The sequence below is a fragment of the Acinonyx jubatus genome, chromosome C1 (assembly GCF_027475565.1).
Source record: "Acinonyx jubatus isolate Ajub_Pintada_27869175 chromosome C1, VMU_Ajub_asm_v1.0, whole genome shotgun sequence".
Lineage (NCBI taxonomy): Eukaryota > Metazoa > Chordata > Mammalia > Carnivora > Felidae > Acinonyx > Acinonyx jubatus.
In genome coordinates this window covers 98,271,168-98,289,632 of record NC_069381.1, presented here as the reverse complement: position 1 = coordinate 98,289,632, position 18,465 = coordinate 98,271,168, and the positions used below count along the sequence as shown (strand labels likewise).

At 50.7% G+C, this 18,465-nt stretch overlaps 1 protein-coding gene across 1 annotated transcript; it reads right to left on the bottom strand.

Annotated features, from left to right (window-relative positions):
* Positions 1-3,801: 3,801 nt before the first annotated feature.
* Positions 3,802-16,729, bottom strand: CD2 (CD2 molecule). Its single transcript, XM_027060813.2, has 6 exons — positions 16,711-16,729; positions 16,497-16,587; positions 16,074-16,376; positions 11,819-12,052; positions 7,858-7,980; positions 3,802-4,552 (listed from the first exon to the last, which is right to left on the bottom strand). The coding sequence occupies exons 2-6, from the start codon at positions 16,546-16,548 to the stop codon at positions 4,254-4,256; spliced, it is 1,011 nt and encodes a 336-aa protein (XP_026916614.2). The 5' UTR covers positions 16,549-16,587; positions 16,711-16,729; the 3' UTR covers positions 3,802-4,253.
* Between the last annotated feature and the right edge of the window lie 1,736 nt (positions 16,730-18,465).

Sequence of the window (18,465 nt, the reverse complement as noted above, 5' to 3'; positions counted from 1 at the left end):
CATTGGCAGGAAGCACCACCCCTGTGCCAGCCCTGGCCAGTGGGTAGATCTCATGTGGACAGCTAGGCTATCAGAAAGACCAGAATTTCCCTGGCCTCCCTCTCCTCTGCTTTGACTTGCTGTTGAATAAACCACCAAGCCTTCTTATGTCCAGATGTGTCATCGGGGTGGCCCTGTTCAAGGGGCCAAGGAGGTAACAGCCAGGCTGGTGGCTCAGTCTAAGCTTTGTGGGGTGGTCTCCCAGATCTGTTCTTCAGCTTTTAACACATATGGTATAGAACTTCATCCATTTGTCCCGTGTGGCCCGGTGTTCGGAAACTAACACAGGTGAATCAAACTCACAGCACAATGAGTCACCGTATGGTGTGCCTATTGACTGATTTATAATCAACTTTGTCTTTTTCCAATAACCGGGTCATTTATACCTACTATCTGGGGTATTTCTGTTCCAGTATCAAGCCAGATAGGAAGCTCAGTTATCAGATGTCTTCTGTCCAACAAGACAGACCAGTTACGTTTACATCTATTATTTACAATTAATCCCCACTCTGCCCCCATGGGCTGTCATCCCCATTTGACAGATAAGGAAACCAATATTCAACGAAGCTGAGTAAACTACTCCAGCTCGGGAAAGGCCTCTCTAGTGACCTTTGGTCTGGGTCCTGAAAGAAGACTGTGGACAGGTGAGGAGCCAGGGGGACAGGGCAGGCAGTGGCCCTGGAGTACAGAACACATGTCCCACCCTGAGGAGCCCTGTGGCTGCTGCCTGGTGAGCATGGGTGAGCCCTGAGGGGCCCATGTGAGAGACTGCAGGGAGGAGGGCCGAGTCCACGGCGAGGGGCCCCTCGGAGCCAGGCTGGCCCAGGTGCTTGGATTAGACAGCTCTTCAGGGAGGGCAGGGGGTGGCTATCAAAAAGATCACACTTTTCTACAACACTCTTGTGTTGTTTCAGTCTCTCGCGTTACCTGGATATTTTTTCCAACTTGGCCGACTTCCTTGTCTAGAAAGTTCCCTGCAGAGGATTATCTTTTTTTTTTTTTTTTTTTTTTAACTTCACTTATTGTGAGACGGAGAGAGAGAGCACAAGTGGAGGTGGGGCAGACAGGGAGAGAGAGAGAATCCCAAGCAGGCTCTGCACTGTCAGCGCAGAGCCTGACGCGGGACAGGGACCCACAAACCGTGAGACCATGACCTGAGCTGAAGTCAGACGCTTAACTGACTGAGCCACCCAGGATCCCCATGGAGGATTATTTAACCAGGCTGTCACCGTCTTTCCTACAATGTTGTATTATCCATAAGTCCTCAAGTTTGGCTGCCCACTGATGAGGAATAATTTGAGGACCAAAAGACCTGTGCTTCCCCAACTTGAATGTCCATTGCAATCACCTAGAGAGGCTATTAAAAACACAGGGGCCCCAACCTACCCCACTGAATCACCGGGATTTCTTTTCTGTTTTTTTTTTTAAAGTTGGTTATTTATTTAGGTGATCTCTACACCCAGTGTGGGGCTCCAACTCACGACCCTGAGATCAAGAGTCACACGCTCCTTTGAGTCAGGCAGGTGCCTCATTTTTTTTTAAGTTTTTTTTTTTAATTTTTAAATTTTTTATCTACAGTCTATTCTCATGCAGCTGGCCTGACCATTTCTTAGAAACTCCATGCCCCAGGACAGGATCAGTGGCAGGTTACGCATCAACAGACATGTGAGTGACTGCAGCATAAATCTTGAGCAAAACCCGTGTCTTCTGCCTTACGGTGGAGACTCCAGGAGGGCAGGGGATGTGTCTTCTGTCTACAGATGCCATAGATACTTGCTGCCCTTCCTTTGACAGGACTGTCCTCACCCATCCAATCAATCGGCTAGTGATATTTTCCACAAAGTGCTAGACACAATACTGAGAAATAGTCATTGTCCTCAGGAAGCTTTCATTGATTTCATTTTTTATTAAAAAAAATTTTTTTTTAATGTTTGTTTATTTTTGAGACAGAGAGAGACAGAGCGTGAGCGGGGGAGGGTCAGAGAGAAAGAAGGAGACACAGAATCCGAAGCAGGCTCCAGGCTCTGAGCTGTCAGCACAAAGCCCGACGCAGGGCTCGAACCACAAGCTGTGAGATCATGACCTGAGCTGAAGCTGGACGCCCAACCGACTGAGCCACCCAGGCGCCCCTTGCTTTCATTGATTTTAAAAAGCATTTTTTTTTTTTTTTTTACATTTTAATATCCCGGAAATGGAGTTGCGCCTAAAAGTTGATTGTATCTTAGCATTTGTTACGATGCAATAGAGAGTGTTTTTTCTTTCTTATGGTATGTAAAATGATGAAGCCTCTTGGAATCCATGGTATCTTCAAATTGATGAAACACAGTAGTTGCAAAGGGAATAATATGCCTGTATAAACAGGTAACTGGCGTGAACCTTGCTCGTGCCGTTCCCCCTGCACAAGTAATTCTGCACATCTGTTTCATCAGTGCTACTGATTTATTATGACTCAGTTCAAATGCCACTTCCTCCAGGAAGCCTTCCAGGTCACCTCAGTTCCTGCACTCAGTGTGGATGCAGAGTCCTTCCTCGGGGCTCTTATACTTGCCTCTGACCTCCACTTACCAAGCTGTGTTACATTTGTCCTCCCCTCTCTAGACTGTAAGCTGAGTCTAGGCAAAGATGCAGTCGTACCTCTCTGTGTTCCTACCACCCAGGACAGAGCCTGGTACGGAGACGTTCGGTCAATGTTTGTTGAATGCGTGAACGATGTACGTTCTTTACCACGTGTAATGCCACCGGATTTCAGCAGAAAGGCGGGGCTGGAGGCTAGAAAGGCAAGGGAAGTCTTCATGAAGGGATTGGGAATGGGCCATGCTGGCAGGATGGCTGATGGAATCCCTCAGGACTGACGTGAGGGAGGAGAATGGGCCAGCGCTAAGACCTTCATTTCTCCCACCAGGTAGATCCCGCGAAAACCGTTACTTGGTTGGATTTCGTGTCTGAATTTCAGGAGGCTGTGGGGGTTCATCCATCATCATCCTTAATAATCGACTCTGGGTGCTAACACACAGACACTGAGGTTCAGAGGCAAGAGCGGCTCCCCCCTCGGTGCGCTCTCACAGGAAGCCCTGAATATACATAGACTTTGTGGTTTAGACCTCAGAGCTTCCTGCCAGATCTTGACAAGGTTTAGCAAGTCGAAGAAGCCAGGAGAAGGGGGGCAGATGGGACCACAAAAATGGCACCAGCATTTCAAAGCAGGTGCCTTCTCACCGCCTGTCATTGTAAACCTTAACTGAAAACTGTTTTGGTTTTCTCTTCCTCCCACTTCCCCCAGTGCAGTTAGCATGTGGCAGCTCGCTGGGGATGGGGTATGCTCTTTTCCTAGTGGCCATTTAAGACCCTCGGGATTTGATTCCACCGACCTGGCTCTTGGCCTGCCTTTTGGTGGTGTTTGGTAGGCTCGTGTCAGCGCCAGTATTCACAGATTCCTTTCTTTTCAGGGATGATTCTACAGATCCTTGTGCCCGTGTCTAAACAGTCAAGGAAGCGAGACCCAAACAAGTACGTTTGCCGGTGCCCCTCCTTATACTTTGCGCACAGAGGTTTCAATCCATCAGACAAGTCTACAGATAGCCTATCGGGCCAGCTTTGCAGCTGAGACCTGGGGAGCACGTTCTGGTTGTCCTCGGCAGGGGGATTAGGCGGTCCGGGTGAACTGGGGTGACCAAACTGGATCCTGCTGTCACACACACCCCGCCTCCTTCTTATCCAGCAGCTTGATGCTGGGCTTCTTTCTACAATGAGCAGACACTGAGGTCAAATGAAAGCTTTTATTTCCCTTCTACGTCCAAGATGGTGGGCAAGCGTCCACCAGATACATAAGAAACCCAAGGGCGTCTTGAGCAGGCAGACGGCTTGCAGCGAGGTCCCGGTGCTGCAGGACGCCTCACGTCTGCACGGGATCTGAAGGGGAGGCGAGGACTTGGTGGTCGGTGGCCCATCCTCCTGATGGTGGCACTTGTATTGCCAGCCCTTCTGGGCGTGACAAGGAGCAGCGGCTCCAGGTGTTAGAGCATGCAGGTGAGCTAGGAGATGCCGACATGGCATGGCCCGCGAGCCCAGGGGTGGTCATCCTACCGCAGAACACGCCTGATGGAAGTGTAGGTGCTCCCCCTCCCAGCGGAGAAATTCCACGGTGCCTTTATGGGAAAGGACGATTTCTATCGCTTTTAATTAGAGGAAGGGGACACCCAGGTCAGGAGACAGAGTTATGAGTTTCCTGTGGCCCCACGGGGAGCTTTGGGTTGAACTCGAGGCCTGGGGAGGGGAGGGCCTTTCTGCTGATAAACTTGTGTGGCTGGTGGAGGGGGGGCCTTCCTCTGCTGGTTGTGCTGGGCCCGGTGGCCAGGAGGCGGTGGCCGATGACCCGGGGCCTGGGGCCGATGACTGGGCGGTGGAGGAGCCTGGGACGCAGCGGGACTTTGAGGAGTCGAGCCTGGCACCTGGCAGGGCTTTGGGCCCCTTTTCTTGGTGGTTACTCTGCATGCTTTTATCTCCAGCTCTTCATCTGCAACAATAAAACCTCTGATAGGTCTCTCGGTAACATAGGATTGGTGTAAATATTTACTGAGTGTACCACCTACGTGCAAAATGCCATGCTGTTTGGGGGGACGCGATGAGGCAGAAGCCCCCTCTGCGCTCTAAAATGTCCAGGTCCTGTAGGAGAGACAGAAACGCCCACCGGCAGGGTGGAGTGAGAGCCCAGGGCTTCCAGAACTCAGGGAGCCAGAGGCAAAGAGGCGGGGAGAGGAGACAGCTTTGTGTCTGGGTGTCCGGAAGACATGGACCTCAGCGCCTTGCCTCTGGGTTATCCAAGAGACCATGCCCAGAGGGGACCCTGTGGTTAGAGCCCTCAGGGCAGGAGCTTAATAGTCAGAGGGGACATTAGCAACAGCCTGCCTTCAGGTGGGTTTCCCTGTTAGATCTGCCTTTCATGCAGGTGTGTTCCAAGGAACGTGAGCAAGAGGCTTTTGAGACCTTAGAAACTCCCCTAGTGTCCATGCATTTCTCAGAAATTCACAAGCCAGCCCCATCCTCTTGGGGTTGGCAGGAAAAGAACTTCTCGCCCCGTCTGGAATTTTCCATGATGTGTGACTGCCCTCCACGAAGGCAGGGCCACAACTCCCAGTAACGTGGCTGTTCCTTTGCTGTCTTAAAACCACACGGGCAATCTGTGAGGAGGCTTCCTACTTCTCTAGGCCTGGAGGGCCCCGCTGGCCCCTCGGGACTCCCCGGGCTACGAGGGAGGCGTTCTGGTCTCTGTGTCCAAAGCCATCCTTGGTTGGGGGGTGGGGGGCTCCCAAGGGAGCTGGGGGGGGGCTCCCAAGGGAGTTAGGAAGAGGGTGTCCTCCTGGGGCCAAGGAATGGCCCTACATGTCAGTATGGAGCGGGTACAGCCCCGGGAATCATAGGCCCCCTCTGAACCACCCCCCCCTGTAGCTTCGGGTGAGGCTGCCCATGGAAGAGCCGCCCCTCATGGCGGAAAATGCAGTCTCAGGTGGCTTTGAACGTGAAGACTCAGAGTCTAACAACGTGGTTGTGACACGTGAGGGGCCAGAGTGCTCTGTGCACCAAAGGTCAAGGGCACAGAAAGGGAAAAACACGTCCTCTATGCTACCTTTGCTGGCCCGAGGTAGCGGTGGGTACGCCAGCACGCTGTGGGGAGGACCTTGACCCTGACCCCAATTCCCAGCAGTGGGGCTCTTACAGCCCTCGTCTAAGGCAAGCTTGGGCTGCCCATTTGTCCGCCACCCACCGTCCCGTCCGTTTGTTCTTCAAACATCTATTCCCTGTCTTCTGGGTTCAGGTGCCATGGCTAAAGTAGCAGCAACGGCTCGGCCGCAAACACTGCCCTCAGGAAGCCTGAAATCAAGTGACACAGAGCGGAACGCGCACAATGCACACAATGTCCGTCTCCGGTGAGAGCCCCGAGGGGTGCAGGCAGAGCCCAGGGGCTCTGGGAGGAGGGGTGGGGTGTGGCCAAGTGGCTGAGACCCCAGGCCGGCTCGCACAGACGGGTGAGCTGGGGCTCGGAGCGGCCTGCCTGGCAGAGCAGGACTGTGGGGCCCGGTTTGCCCACGCCTGTCACTTCAGCCACTGCCCAAATGTCTGCTCCCAGGAATTACTTCATACTCAGTGTCCTTTCTCACTCATCTCGCCTCCTGGGTACGCACCCGGGGCCCAGACTAGGGTGACGCAAGCAAGACGCCCAGGGCATGGCCTTGAAAGAGCCCTCGCTCTCAGGGTTGGGCAAGGGCAGCGTGGGCCCTGAGGGCGATGGTCTCCTTCAATTTTGCTTCATTTGATGGGCTCCCGGCTTATATCGCCCTCGTCCTGACTCAGCCCGCGGGCCATAGGATTGGGAGGGAATCACTCACCCTCATTGAGCTTGAATTTCCTCACTTGTATGGATATTATCTATCTCACAGGATCACCGAGACAGTTGGATATGATAATGAACACGAAGCATTCTGTTACAGAGATAAGTGCCTGGCACAAGTGACTGCTTGTCAGCGTCGGCTAATGATCACGCTGGTCACTTTGGCCTGGCGAAAGCAGGGATCGCCTTGTCGCGGGGTGCCATGCGAGGGCCACATCGGAAGAATACATGGTCTTTGACCATCAGGCAGTGGACAAATGCAGGGGGACTCGGGCAGAGAACCGCCTGAGCAGGGCACAGGGGTGACGGAGCTATGCGTGCCTGTGGGACTCGGCAAGCAATTCTGCTCCACGGGGGCAGAGAGCGCTGGAAAGATGGTGGTGGAAATATGGCGCCACACTGGGGGCAGTGGTGTGGCAGGACATGGGGCTGAGGGGCAGGGGCCCGAAGGAGACCCAAGGCGAGAAGTCTGAAGGAAGCAAGCTAAATCCAAAGGGGGTCCAAGGCCACCACCGCTGGGGCAGGTTCAGCCCACGTCCTTGTTTGCGTGGCACTGCCGGTGGCCGGCATGGGCTTCCCGGGCCCGCTCTAGGGAGAGACCCAGAGTGAGGGGACCCAGCCCTACAGTGAATGGCAGATTGCCCAGGACCTGAGGGACCTTCCTGCCTGGCTGCACGTCTTGCTGTTGGCCAGACACAGCTTGCTGGATGCTCCTGGAGCATGGGGCCCCGCCCCCACCCCAGAGCCTGCAGGGACACCTAAGGCACCGTCATGTGAACTCACTGCCTTGGGTGGCCTGTACTGTATGCTCTTTGAGCCCAGCTCCCCACTTCTGAGCCTAACGTTCTCATTCTTGGTGGCTGTTGGAGAGGCCTGACTTGCGGACGCAACAGTCCCAGAACTAGCACGTTCCATCTGAACAACAAATCGGAAAGGGGGGCATAAACCCCTGGTTTTAGACCATACGTGTCCTCGTAGGTCCCTGAAATTGTACCTGTGCTCCTAGGAGCCTGGTCCTGAACACATCTCGGGCCGCCCTCTCAAGACAGGACGAGATGTTTGTTGATGGAAACCATGTTTTGACGCTAACCGCTCTACCCACGTAGAGACGTGTGGCTCATTCGAAATAGGTCCGCATAGGCCTTCACCGAGTCAGCCTCGGCGGGGGATTCCAGGAGGCCAACCAGGATTCGGCTTCTCACAGCTCTCCTATTGTCACCACCGAGAATGTGTTTTTCAAAGATCAAGCTAACCACGAAATGGAACACACTGTAACCGCTGGTGATAAGCCTGACATCCTCAAACTCCCCATCTCCATTATTTTCTTTCCAGACTCAGAGTGTCGTCCCCATGAGTTGTTTCCATGGGGATTTTGCCTGGGGCCTGCAGGGGGACAGAAGTGGGGTGGCGGGGGGCGGGGGGGGGGGACTTACCATTCCTCCTACTGTTCTGTTTTTTCCTCTTGTTGATGTAGAAAATGAGTAGCACCATGAAGATGACGAAGATGGTGCTTCCTCCACAAACACCAATAATGAAATACAGGTCCAGACCCTTCTCTGCAAGAGGAACAGGAGTGGATGGAGCGGGGGAGGGGCCCCGGGCAGAGCGGCCATCTTACGGCGCTGGCCGTATGACGCGGATAAAAAGAGGCTGATGGGACCTTTCAACCTCAGAAAAGCCGAGCTCGTGGAGGCTCTCAATTGTATCAGCCTCCCAAAGGGCAGGGTCCAGGATAAGCCCCCCCAACCCAGATGGCTCCTGGGGGGGGGGGGGCGGGCAGCTGGTCTGGACTGGAAATGCCAAATTCCTCGTGTGCTGGGACATTGTCCACTGCTCCTCATCAAGGCGCATGTCACAGAAGTTTAGCTCTGAGGAGGAGTTTAGAGACAATCTAGCATCACCTTTGAGTTTCACAGACAGGCCCAGAGAGGGAGGATGAGTTGCCTGAGGCCACACAGCATCTGTTTCTGAGTGGTTCCTTTAAGCAGCCCCTCGTGTCCAGGTTTCTGCACTATTTACCCACCTTCATCTCTGGCTGCCCTCCTGCACCATTTTTTCCCCCTCACCCTCTTGACCAGGCATTTTCCAAAGACTTGGGGTAAATCTTTCAGTTGTCCGGCCCACTGGCCAGCAACCCCTCCCGGATTTTCCCCGGCCCGTGGGAGAACCTCACACACACAGTGAGTTAGCAGCAGCCGTGGATTTGATCTTCAGCTCACAGACCGTCAGTGGCTGTGATGCCACGAGGCTGACAACAACTCTGTGTGCAGAGAAATGGGTTTGAATCCAGGCTCTTCTAGGCAAGAGCTGTGTGACCTTTGGTAAGGGACTCCACCTCTCTGAGCCTGTTCCATTCTTCATAAAAGGGAGATCATGAAACTTACATCACAGGGTGGCTGTTGGAGGTCAATCAGATAATGGATGTGAAAGTGCTTTGTAAACTGTAAAACAACACATAGGGGTGAGGTCTTGTTCTTAGTAGAGCCCTGTGCACTGGTGATTCTGGGAGCCATTTCCCGGGAGAGGTGCTGGGCCGGCTGCCCTTTGTGAGTCAACAGCAGTTAGAGAGGCAGCAGCTGGGGCCGTGTGGCGGGGGACTGGCACATCTGGAGAACAAACTGGAGCTCAGCCAGTGTCACAAGGAAACCCTTTTCCAGCCCAACGTCCCCAGGAAGACCCTGTTACCCGGGAAGCCCACGATGGGCCCTGGGAGCAGGCCAGAGGCCCGAGAAGCAAACTGAACAGATCTGACTGCAACGGTTTGTTCATTCTCTCGTTCCTCGGGGCTCTCTCTGCCCCATTCTTTGCCTGCCGGTTACACAACCTCTCCCTGCCGTGTGGACGAAGGTGCCTCCATTCGAAAAGCAGGCAGGACACTAAGCTCCCGTTCCATGGGACCGAGAAAGCATTGGGGTCCTTTAGGCTCCACAGGCTGGAGCCAGGGGCTGCTGGAGTCTCTCTCGGGCTCAACTCCCCAGGATCTGAGACAGGTCAGGGAGTGCGGGCCGAGCCACGCAGCCATGGGGTGGCCACACCCCAGTGTGGGGCACTGGGAGATACGCGGGCATGCCTCACACCGCCCGCTGGCAGGCCTGTCCGGTGTGGCCCTCCGAGGCACCTGAGGTGCTCTCCACAGGGAACCTTCCAGCTTGTCTCAGAGGCGGCCATGGCTCCATCATTTAAAACCACACCCTGTCCGTCTCTGAATCCAAGCGTTCGGCTTCCTGTGTGCCCTTCTGGAGATGATGTGCCCCTACGTTCCTGTGATGGGGTCCTTCTTCTGCCTCCAAACCTGCTCCTCCCTCAGGGTTTTGGTTTCGAGGACAGGCTCACCTCTGCTGAGCCAAATGGTTACTCTTGTCCTTGCCCCGCTCTGGCTTGGCCCTTGAAAGTGATCCCTTTGAGGGTACCTGCACCTCCCCCGGCCCTCCCAAGGTGTTCTTCCCATCTCTTTCTCGGCCCTTCCTCGGACTGGCGTCTGCTCTGCACCACAGAGGAAGGGACACGAAGGTCCCACCTTTGAGCCTTGGCTTCTCCCGAGGCCCTTCCTGACTCCCTCCATCCCTGATGCACACACATGTCTATACTTGTGGGCTCTGGCTAAAATAAACATGAAGAGCAGGGTCACTGGATAAAACACAGGACACCCAGGTTCATTTGAATTTTGGATAAACAATGGATAAGTTTTAGCATAAGTATGTCCCATGAAGCACTTAGAAGATACTTATACTGTCTTTTGTATTTGCTAAGTGGGGCAGCTCTGATCAGGGGCCTCCCGGAAGGGGGAAAAGAGGTTGTGAAGTCAAGAAGGGACAGATAGATTCAGGCAGGGAGCCTCAGTGATCAGGGGGCAGGGGGGCGCGGAGCCATGGCTGGGGACCAACGTGAAGAGTGAAGTGATGCTGGTCTAAGCATGTGGTGGGCAGACTCTAAGCTGGCCCCCACAGCCCCCCACCTCTGGGTATTCCCATCTCTGTGCAGTCCCCTACTATGCATGTGGGCTGGGCTTACTGAGTTGCTTCTGAAGAACAGAACACAGCAGAAGTGATGGGATATGTCTCCTGAGGTGAAGTTACAAATAGACTGTGGCTTTGGTCCTGGGTACTTACTCTCTCTTAGCCAGCAAGGAGGGAAGCTAGCAGCCATATTGTGAGGCGGCCCAACGGTCCACACGAACGAGCCTGGACGTGGACCCTCCCCGCACCGAGCCTGGGCCTGACTGACACGACTGTGGTCCCTGCCGGTGTCTTGACTGCGGCCTCACGGAAGACTGAGCCAGAACCAGCCAGCAAAGTCATTCCCAGACTCATGACTCACAGACACTGGGAGACAGGAACTGTCATTGCAAGCCACTAACAAAAGTAATCTGTTATGCAGCAACAGATAACTAATTGAAAGTATATATGAAAAAGCCTCACTTCTGACTTCATACTGGTTCAGGGCTGTTTCCAGAGGTAGCTAACCAGCCATAGTTCCTGTAGAAACTCAGGGCATCTGGCCAATTAACTATTTTTGTGTGTGTTCAATGTCCCTTCAGAGGGGTTAACCAGACAGCACGGGAAAGGTACTCACAGGATACCAGAAGAAGAGACTTTTGGAGCTCATGGTGCTCATTCTCTTTGTGGACCAGGTGACAGAAGCCCAGAGATGGGGGTGGGGGTGGGGGAGCTCTGACGAGGTAATCTTGCTAAATTTGGACAGACCCAAACTAGAAGTCCAGGCCCCTGGTCCCCAGAGCTCCCACTACCACAGGCTGCCTCTCAAGAATTACTTCCGGGGTCATGTCAAGCTGGGGACCCTGGAGAAGAGTTTAAACTCTTAGAGTTTCAGGACTTCCTAGTGCTGACACCACACGGGGCTGTCAGCTCTGTGGTGGGAGGAGCTTCGCCTCACTGTGTCCACCGTCTTCCCTGGCCGTGAGCGTGTCCTCTCCCCGTACCTTCCTAACTTCTGGGTTTCTACGGCCCTTCTACCTTTGCTCCTGGTAGGAAGTACTGCCCATCTCCCTTGTACAAAGTAATCTTTTTTTGCTCCCTTCTCCATCATTACCCTGGGAGTCACAATCCTGGTCACTGACTAGCTGAGGGACCTTGAGCAAGTCAGTTGACCTCTCTGGGAAATGGGGGTTTGCATGAGATAAACCTCGACAGTTCCTTCAGAGGATCTTTTCGATTGCCCGACGTTAAATTGTGCTCCATGGACGGACGCCCAAGAACACCACACCCCTCTCTCCTTCAAGGCTTCCCTTGAAGGTTTCCAGAAGGAAGAGGTGTGTTTTCAAAGGGCTGCCTCCCAGCCCAGTCCCCCGTGCCCCAGAGCGAGTCTCTGCCCCAGACCTGACAGGCTGTGTTTGCCAAATGAGCTTGGGATGTCGGACCAGTGCTTGCCACACACCTGAACAAGTGATCATCTTCACGTCGCTTTCCTTGCTGACTTTGTTTTCTGCCGTGCAGTTGACTAATATCTTCTGCTTGTTTATAAACCTGTATGTGCTGAATTTCGAAGAAACGGGCTTGATACTGGTCCCGTTTACGTACAGTTTTAATTCAGGGTCTGTTCCATTTGATATCTTACAGACCAGGGTTTTGTTGATACAATTCCAGTCGATGTTAGGCGTTGAGACCTTCTCTGGAAAAAAAAAAAAAAAGATCCAATTCATAGTAGTCAATTTTCTGATTTTAACTGACATACTTATTTATGGAGGGGGGAATGGAGTTAGTCTGGGACCAGGAGACGATTTCCGAGACCACTAGCTATTGTTGCAAATCATTTTTATTTAAAGAATTTTTTTTAATGTTTATTTTATTTTTGACAGAGAGAGACAGAGCATGAGTGGGGGAGGGGCAGAGCGAGAGGGAGACACAGAATCGGAAGCAGGCTCCAGGCTCTGAGCTGTCAGCACAGAGCCCGATGTGGGCTCAGACTCATGAACTGCGAGATCATGACCTGAGCCGAAGTCGGATGCTCAACTGACTGAGCCACCCAGGCGCCCCCATTTTTATTTTTTTTATACAGCACACTCAGAACAATTTTTTTATGACGTTCATAGATACATCATATGAGCAGGAAAAAAAATGCATCCTGTCAAATGTTTATGTGCTATTTTATACCTCAAAATGTTTTCACATACATGATGTCACTTAATCCTAACAAAGAGAAGAGGCTGATTTTTCTTGCCATTTACAGTGGATATCCCCAAAGCCCTGAGAGGTTCAATGGTGATCTAAGGGCACCCACTAATAAATGGCGATAACGGGAGGAGCTCACTCTTCTAAGCCCAAGTTCAGGAGCATGGGTAAGACAGTTAGCATGTCTTGATCCCCAAAACTTGAGGGGGGCAATGCTTCCATGCAGCCAGGAACCCTACCCTGGAGGTGTCGTTACATGTGTGGTCTGGGACCTTGGTCACAAACAGACCCTACTCCCATCCATCCACCAGGTCCTGGGAGGAGAGGGCCGGGTGTGCAGCTCAAGTTCTGGGGTGAGTGGGTACCAGCCCCTCATAATCATCAACTCCCTGCCTCTCTTTTTCTGACACAACAATATTCCAAGGCTGCGTCATGAAAGAAAAAGCCCTTGGCTTCACACAGGGCTGGTCCAAATCCTAATGTCACCACTTCTTAGCTGTCTGACCTCCTTCTTTTTCTTCTCTTCTGTTCTTGTTCTCACCCTTGCTCTCTTTTCCCAGACTTAACCACCTTTCTCGTTCAATTTCTCTCCATCCATTATGCAGCCAGATGGCTGCTTTTTCAATGACCCCTCCCTCCCTGCCTCCCAGGCAACGTATCTTCTCTGTACACGTTCCCATCAAATTTCATTTCTGCTCTAGTAGATAGGTATGCAGAAATTAACTTTTCTTCCCATCCCAAGATTCTTTGGGGTCCAGAATGAACAGGATGGAGGGCCTACAAGGCAGGGGCAGTGAAGAGTCTAGGGGTCAAGTCAAGGTGTCTATTTGCCTTTTCAAAATCGAAAGAATCTTCTTTCTATTTCTAACAGTAACATCTAATCATTGTAAAACTTGATCAGCTACAGTAACATGTTTCAAGATTTAAAAAATCGCGTGTAATTCTACTACCCAGAGTCAATAGATGCTTTCGATACGTAACACACATACACATAATGTTTTAAAAACTAAAACTGGATCGTATGATTTTGTAGTCTGCTTTTTTCCCTCCTTACTGATGATCTGTTATGAAATTCTTTCCTTTCTGAACATCAAGAAATATTCATCTCCCCATCTTTTTAAATGAGGTGTCTTAATTTAATGAAGAAGTTTGTAACTGCTGGGGACTTTGTGACCCTTTCTAGTTTTTCACTAACATAAACCACACAGCAATGAGCAGGTTCTTGGAGCCACGTCTTTGTAAATGTCCTCTCTGTAAGTAGCTTCCCGGAAGAGGCATGGCTGGATCCAGTGGGGGCACATCACGTAGATGAGAACTCCCTAGATCCAGGTTGCTAGGATTTATTAGTTCTCCCCTAAGCTCTCTTTTAAGAGAACTTCTGATGCCTCTCTAGCCAGGGGCAGCAGCCTCCTCAAGGAAACTGAAACTATAGATGCATGAAGAAACAGGGTTGGGGTAGGGCATCAGCACTGAGCAAATGGGTATTGGGTCCCACGTGCTGTCCAGCACCTTTGCTCAGTTATCTCACTGAATATCCCATGGAGTTATTATTACACAAATCAGGCTCAGAGCAGGCGGAGAATTTGCCCAAGGCCATGTTGCAAGTAATGAGGACCAGACCACAAGCTGAATTAAGATGCCATGTGACACTGACACACACACACACACACACACACACACACACTCACTCAGCAGGCACCAGTTGTGTCATGGAAAGATCTCTGTCTTTTGGCCAAGGAGAGTGGGGGTTATTTTTGGGTAACGAACACATCTACAATCAGTTGTGAGCTAGTTGCCTAACTGAATATACCAAAAGCCATTGAATTGTACACTTTAAATGGGTGAATTTCTGGTATGTGAATTCTATCTCAATAAAGCTGTTTGGGGGGGGGGGTGGGGAATGTCACCATCCTCATTAAGAGAAGCGCTGAACTTGCACCCTGACTCTGCTCCTGTCAAACTGTGAGACTTCGGACAAGTTGCTCCTGATTCCCTCTGGATGATAAGAGGATGCTGTCCGCGTTGCTGGGAACCTTAAACAGGATCACGTAGCAGGGCACCTGATGCCTAGTTGATAAGCCATCATCACTGCATTACTAGATGAGACACACGTGTAAGGCTCGTGTTCGGGAGAGGACACTTGAGCCCATATGGACAGGAGTCAGGAGAGCTGTGTTCCCAGGGCCCGGAAGCAGAGGCCCTTTCCGGCTCTGTTCTTAGTCTCACCCCATTTCTGGAATATCCTCTCCGTTCAGGGTTGCAGAACTAGGGTATGGAAAGTTGTCATTTGCAGGGAGCTGGCCCATCTGGGATTGCTAGAGTGGGGGCTGGGAACAGGCCGGAGGGTGATCCTAGGGAGGGGGAAGGGACCCTGTCTCTGGCGACAATTCCTGTGCGAAGCACAGAAATATTGATTTATTTGCCCTCTGAAACTCTGGCTCATGCTGCTGCTGGAGTTCCTGTCTTTCTCCCCAAGCTTCTCTTCCTCCTATTGTGCCCCTCCCCCTGCCGAGGGTCTCCTGGACTTTCAACTTGAGTGTCATTTAATTTCACTTTCTCTTCCTTGTCTGCTGTACCCAGACCATCTTGCCCATCCTTCCCCGCCCCCCCCACCCCCGTGTACCCTGCTTCCTCATTTACAGGCACCCTTTATCGAGGCCAGTGGTCGTGCTTTGGCTGCCCATGAGTCAGCTGGGGTGCTCGAACACCTGCTGATGCCCCGGCCCCATGCCAGGGAGTTCGGGTTTGATTGGTCCGGGCTGGGACCTAGGCACCGGTAACCTTTCCTAGCACCTCAGTTGACTCTAATAGGCAGCCTGAGTTACGAATCACCAGCCAGCTCCTTCTCACCTCACTCGGATTATAGCAGCAGCTCCCTGGCTCGTCGTCAACATGCACGCCGGCCCTCCCGGCCCACCACACACAGCCAACCACCCCTGGCGTACGTTCTACAGAGAGCAGCAAGAGTTAACTTCTGCTTCTGATGGCTCTCCTGTTGAGTAGATCTCAAACACTGGCCGTTCATCTTTAAATTCATCACTTCCAGCCCTTTAGGGCTTAGAACGACTCCTTCAGGGCATCCTGGCTTCAAACCCGATGGAAGACCCAGTACTCTCCAGTTAGCCTGCCCCACACCCCGCTTGCTCCTTCACGAGCCACCTGGAATGACCGCTGTTTTCTCCTGCCCACGTGCTCCCCTCCTCCTGATTGATGCCACCTTAATCTGGGTTGGACACTCAGCTCTACATCCCCGTAACCTCTGAAGAGAGCGTTTTAGGCAAATAGAGGTGAGGATCTCTCCCCCGTGGATTTCCACACGTGTGGACCTCATCTTTTCCACAGGACGGGAGCCCTCACTGAGCTGGGAGAGAGGCATTAGATTCTTTTTTTTTTTTTTTTTTTTTTTTTTTTAGAGCTCGCCCAAGGCCAAGGTCAGGCCGGGCCGGTCCCTAAATGCTATTCCCCTACTTACTAAACAGCACCCATGCTGAGATGAAGGAATTTAGGGAATAAAGACTTACCTTGAATCTTCAGCTGAAATGTTTTTTCCAACGCATTCTTTCCATCCTTATCGTATATAACTACCTTGTAGGTATCGCTGTCTTCTAGCATCAGATGTTTAATTTTTAGAGTTCCATTCATTGACACATTATATTTTTCATCTGGATTCTTAGGCTTGTTGCTAATTTGGAACCTCGCCACCTTCTTTTTGCCTTTTTCCCAGTGTATATCATCTATATTAATCATTTGAAAACCAGGAATGTCCAGGTTGATGTCCTGACCCAGGGTACCCCAGACGATATCATCATTTGCAGGAGCTGCACCTATAAAAAGCAAGACAGTTACTGAGATCTTGAGACTCCCTGCCAGAGAAAGCTGGGCTCTGACCTCTTCGACTCTAACACTCGCCCCAAGGTCGCCAGTGGAGACCCACGCCACCTTACCTTGGATGGAAAAGACGAAAATCAGAAGGAAGATTTGACATGCGAGGCTCATCTTTGGGATTAGTTTCCTTGTTGTGATTCTGAGCTCTTCCTGCAAAAGGAACTGAAGACCAGTGGAATCCACCCTCTGAGAACCAAACCACGTGCCTCTCTTTTTTGCTTCTTCTATGCAGCAATCACACACACACACACACACACACATGCGTGCACATACCAACCCTGCTGATGTGCTCCTTTACCAAAGCAGGTATGTCTGTATGGGTACAGGTCTTCTTACCACATTTTAATCCTCACAAAAACCTTGGGTGGGTTTTACTAGCCCCCTCAAAGACAAAAGGAACCAGGAGGCTAAGTAAACCGCTCGGGATTCCCCTTTGGTTACCGAGGATTCAAACCTAACCATTCTACCCATTCCACTACATGGCCTCTAGCAAGATCACATAAAAATACAGGTAAATGTTCCTGAGTATCATCGCACAAACCTGTATCCTATGATTAAAAGCATTGGGAAACGTATGCATGTGAAAGAAGTATGACAATGGATGTTTTTCTCGTTCTTGAAAGACGTATTTTTACATCCTAAAATTCTTTGTGATTAGAAAGAAATATAAGCTGAGTCTCTCCTGTAAAGACTTGAAATCCCCCAGAGCTTATGTTTAGCAGACATTTTACAACTCTGTTGAAATTCAGCTAGGTAAATAAAAACTTGTTCCCAAACAAACAACAATGCGTAGAGTCTGCGGAATAATACCATCAAACAACCAGAACGAATCGTTCAGAACATTTACGACGGCTAACACTACAGATGGCTAAAAAAGAGAAAAGGAAAAGTGAGAGAGGATTCAGGAAGAGGGAAGAAGTTTGCGAGTCAGGGAGAGAAACAAAGTGATGCATTGATAGATGCACACGGAAAAAAAATGCACCGAGAGAGCCAGCCACAGAGAAAAGGGACACCCGATGACGGATTTCCAAAGTAAGTGTCTAGTTTTTGCTTCCTTAGGATAGAGCGAGTAAAAATTTTAAGACTATGCTTGCTTGCTTTTTTTAATTTTTTTTTAACATTTATTTATTTTTGAGACAGAGAGAGACAGAGCATGAACAGGGGAGGGGCAGAGAGAGAGGGAGACACAGAATCTGAAACAGGCTCCAGGCTCTGAGCTGTCAGCACAGAGCCCGACGCGGGGCTTGAACTCACGGACTGTGAGATCATGACCTGAGCTGAAGTCGGATGCTTAACCGACTGAGCCACCCAGGCGCCCCTTGCTTTTTTTAAAATTTAGGCACAAATATGAATATTATCTCTGAGAAAATTGCCCAGGAAATGAAATTAATTCAAAGCAATGGATCTCAACCACTGGGTAAAAGGAAACCTACACAGAACATTTACAGCACAGAGCCTGCTTTGGATCCTCTAGCCCCCTCTCCCTCTGCACCCCCCCCCCACATGCTTTCTTCCTCTCTCGAAAATAAACATTTTTAAAAAGTGACATTTATTTATAGGCAAAAAGACGGACAAAATGAAAAAACATGCTGGAAAATATTTGCCACATATACGAAAAATTATTAATATCCAAGATCTAGAAATGTTTCCCATTAATAAGAAAAGAAAAACTCAAGTTTTTTTAATTGGGCAAGGATACAAACGAGGAGTTTATAGAAGAAATGCTTAATAGAAGAAATGCCAAGCACATGACAGGACATCTAACATAGCCATGAAATACCATTATCACCACCAGATTGGCAACATTGGAAAAGATAATAATTTACATTATTGTCAAGAGTATAGGAGAAACATGCATCTTTGTACGATATTGAAGGGAGCACACACCCATACTTCATGGGGAATGAAATTTGGCAATATCTGCCAACTTCAAAATATATATATATTTTTACCGAGTAATTTTAATTTGAGAAATCTGTCTTACACAGATATTTACATAAATGTACAAAAATTCTGTTCAAAGATGTT

Coding starts and splice junctions, on each gene's coding strand:
- CD2 (XM_027060813.2), bottom strand. CDS start 16,548: ATGAGCCTCGCATGTCAAATCTTCCTTCTGATTTTCGTCTTTTCCATC. Junction 12,053..16,073: donor ATTTCAGCTGAAGATTCAAG/GTAAGTCTTTAT, acceptor TTTTTTTTCCAG/AGAAGGTCTCAACGCCTAAC. Junction 4,553..7,857: donor ACAGAACAGTAGGAGGAATG/GTAAGTCCCCCC, acceptor TTATTGTTGCAG/ATGAAGAGCTGGAGATAAAA.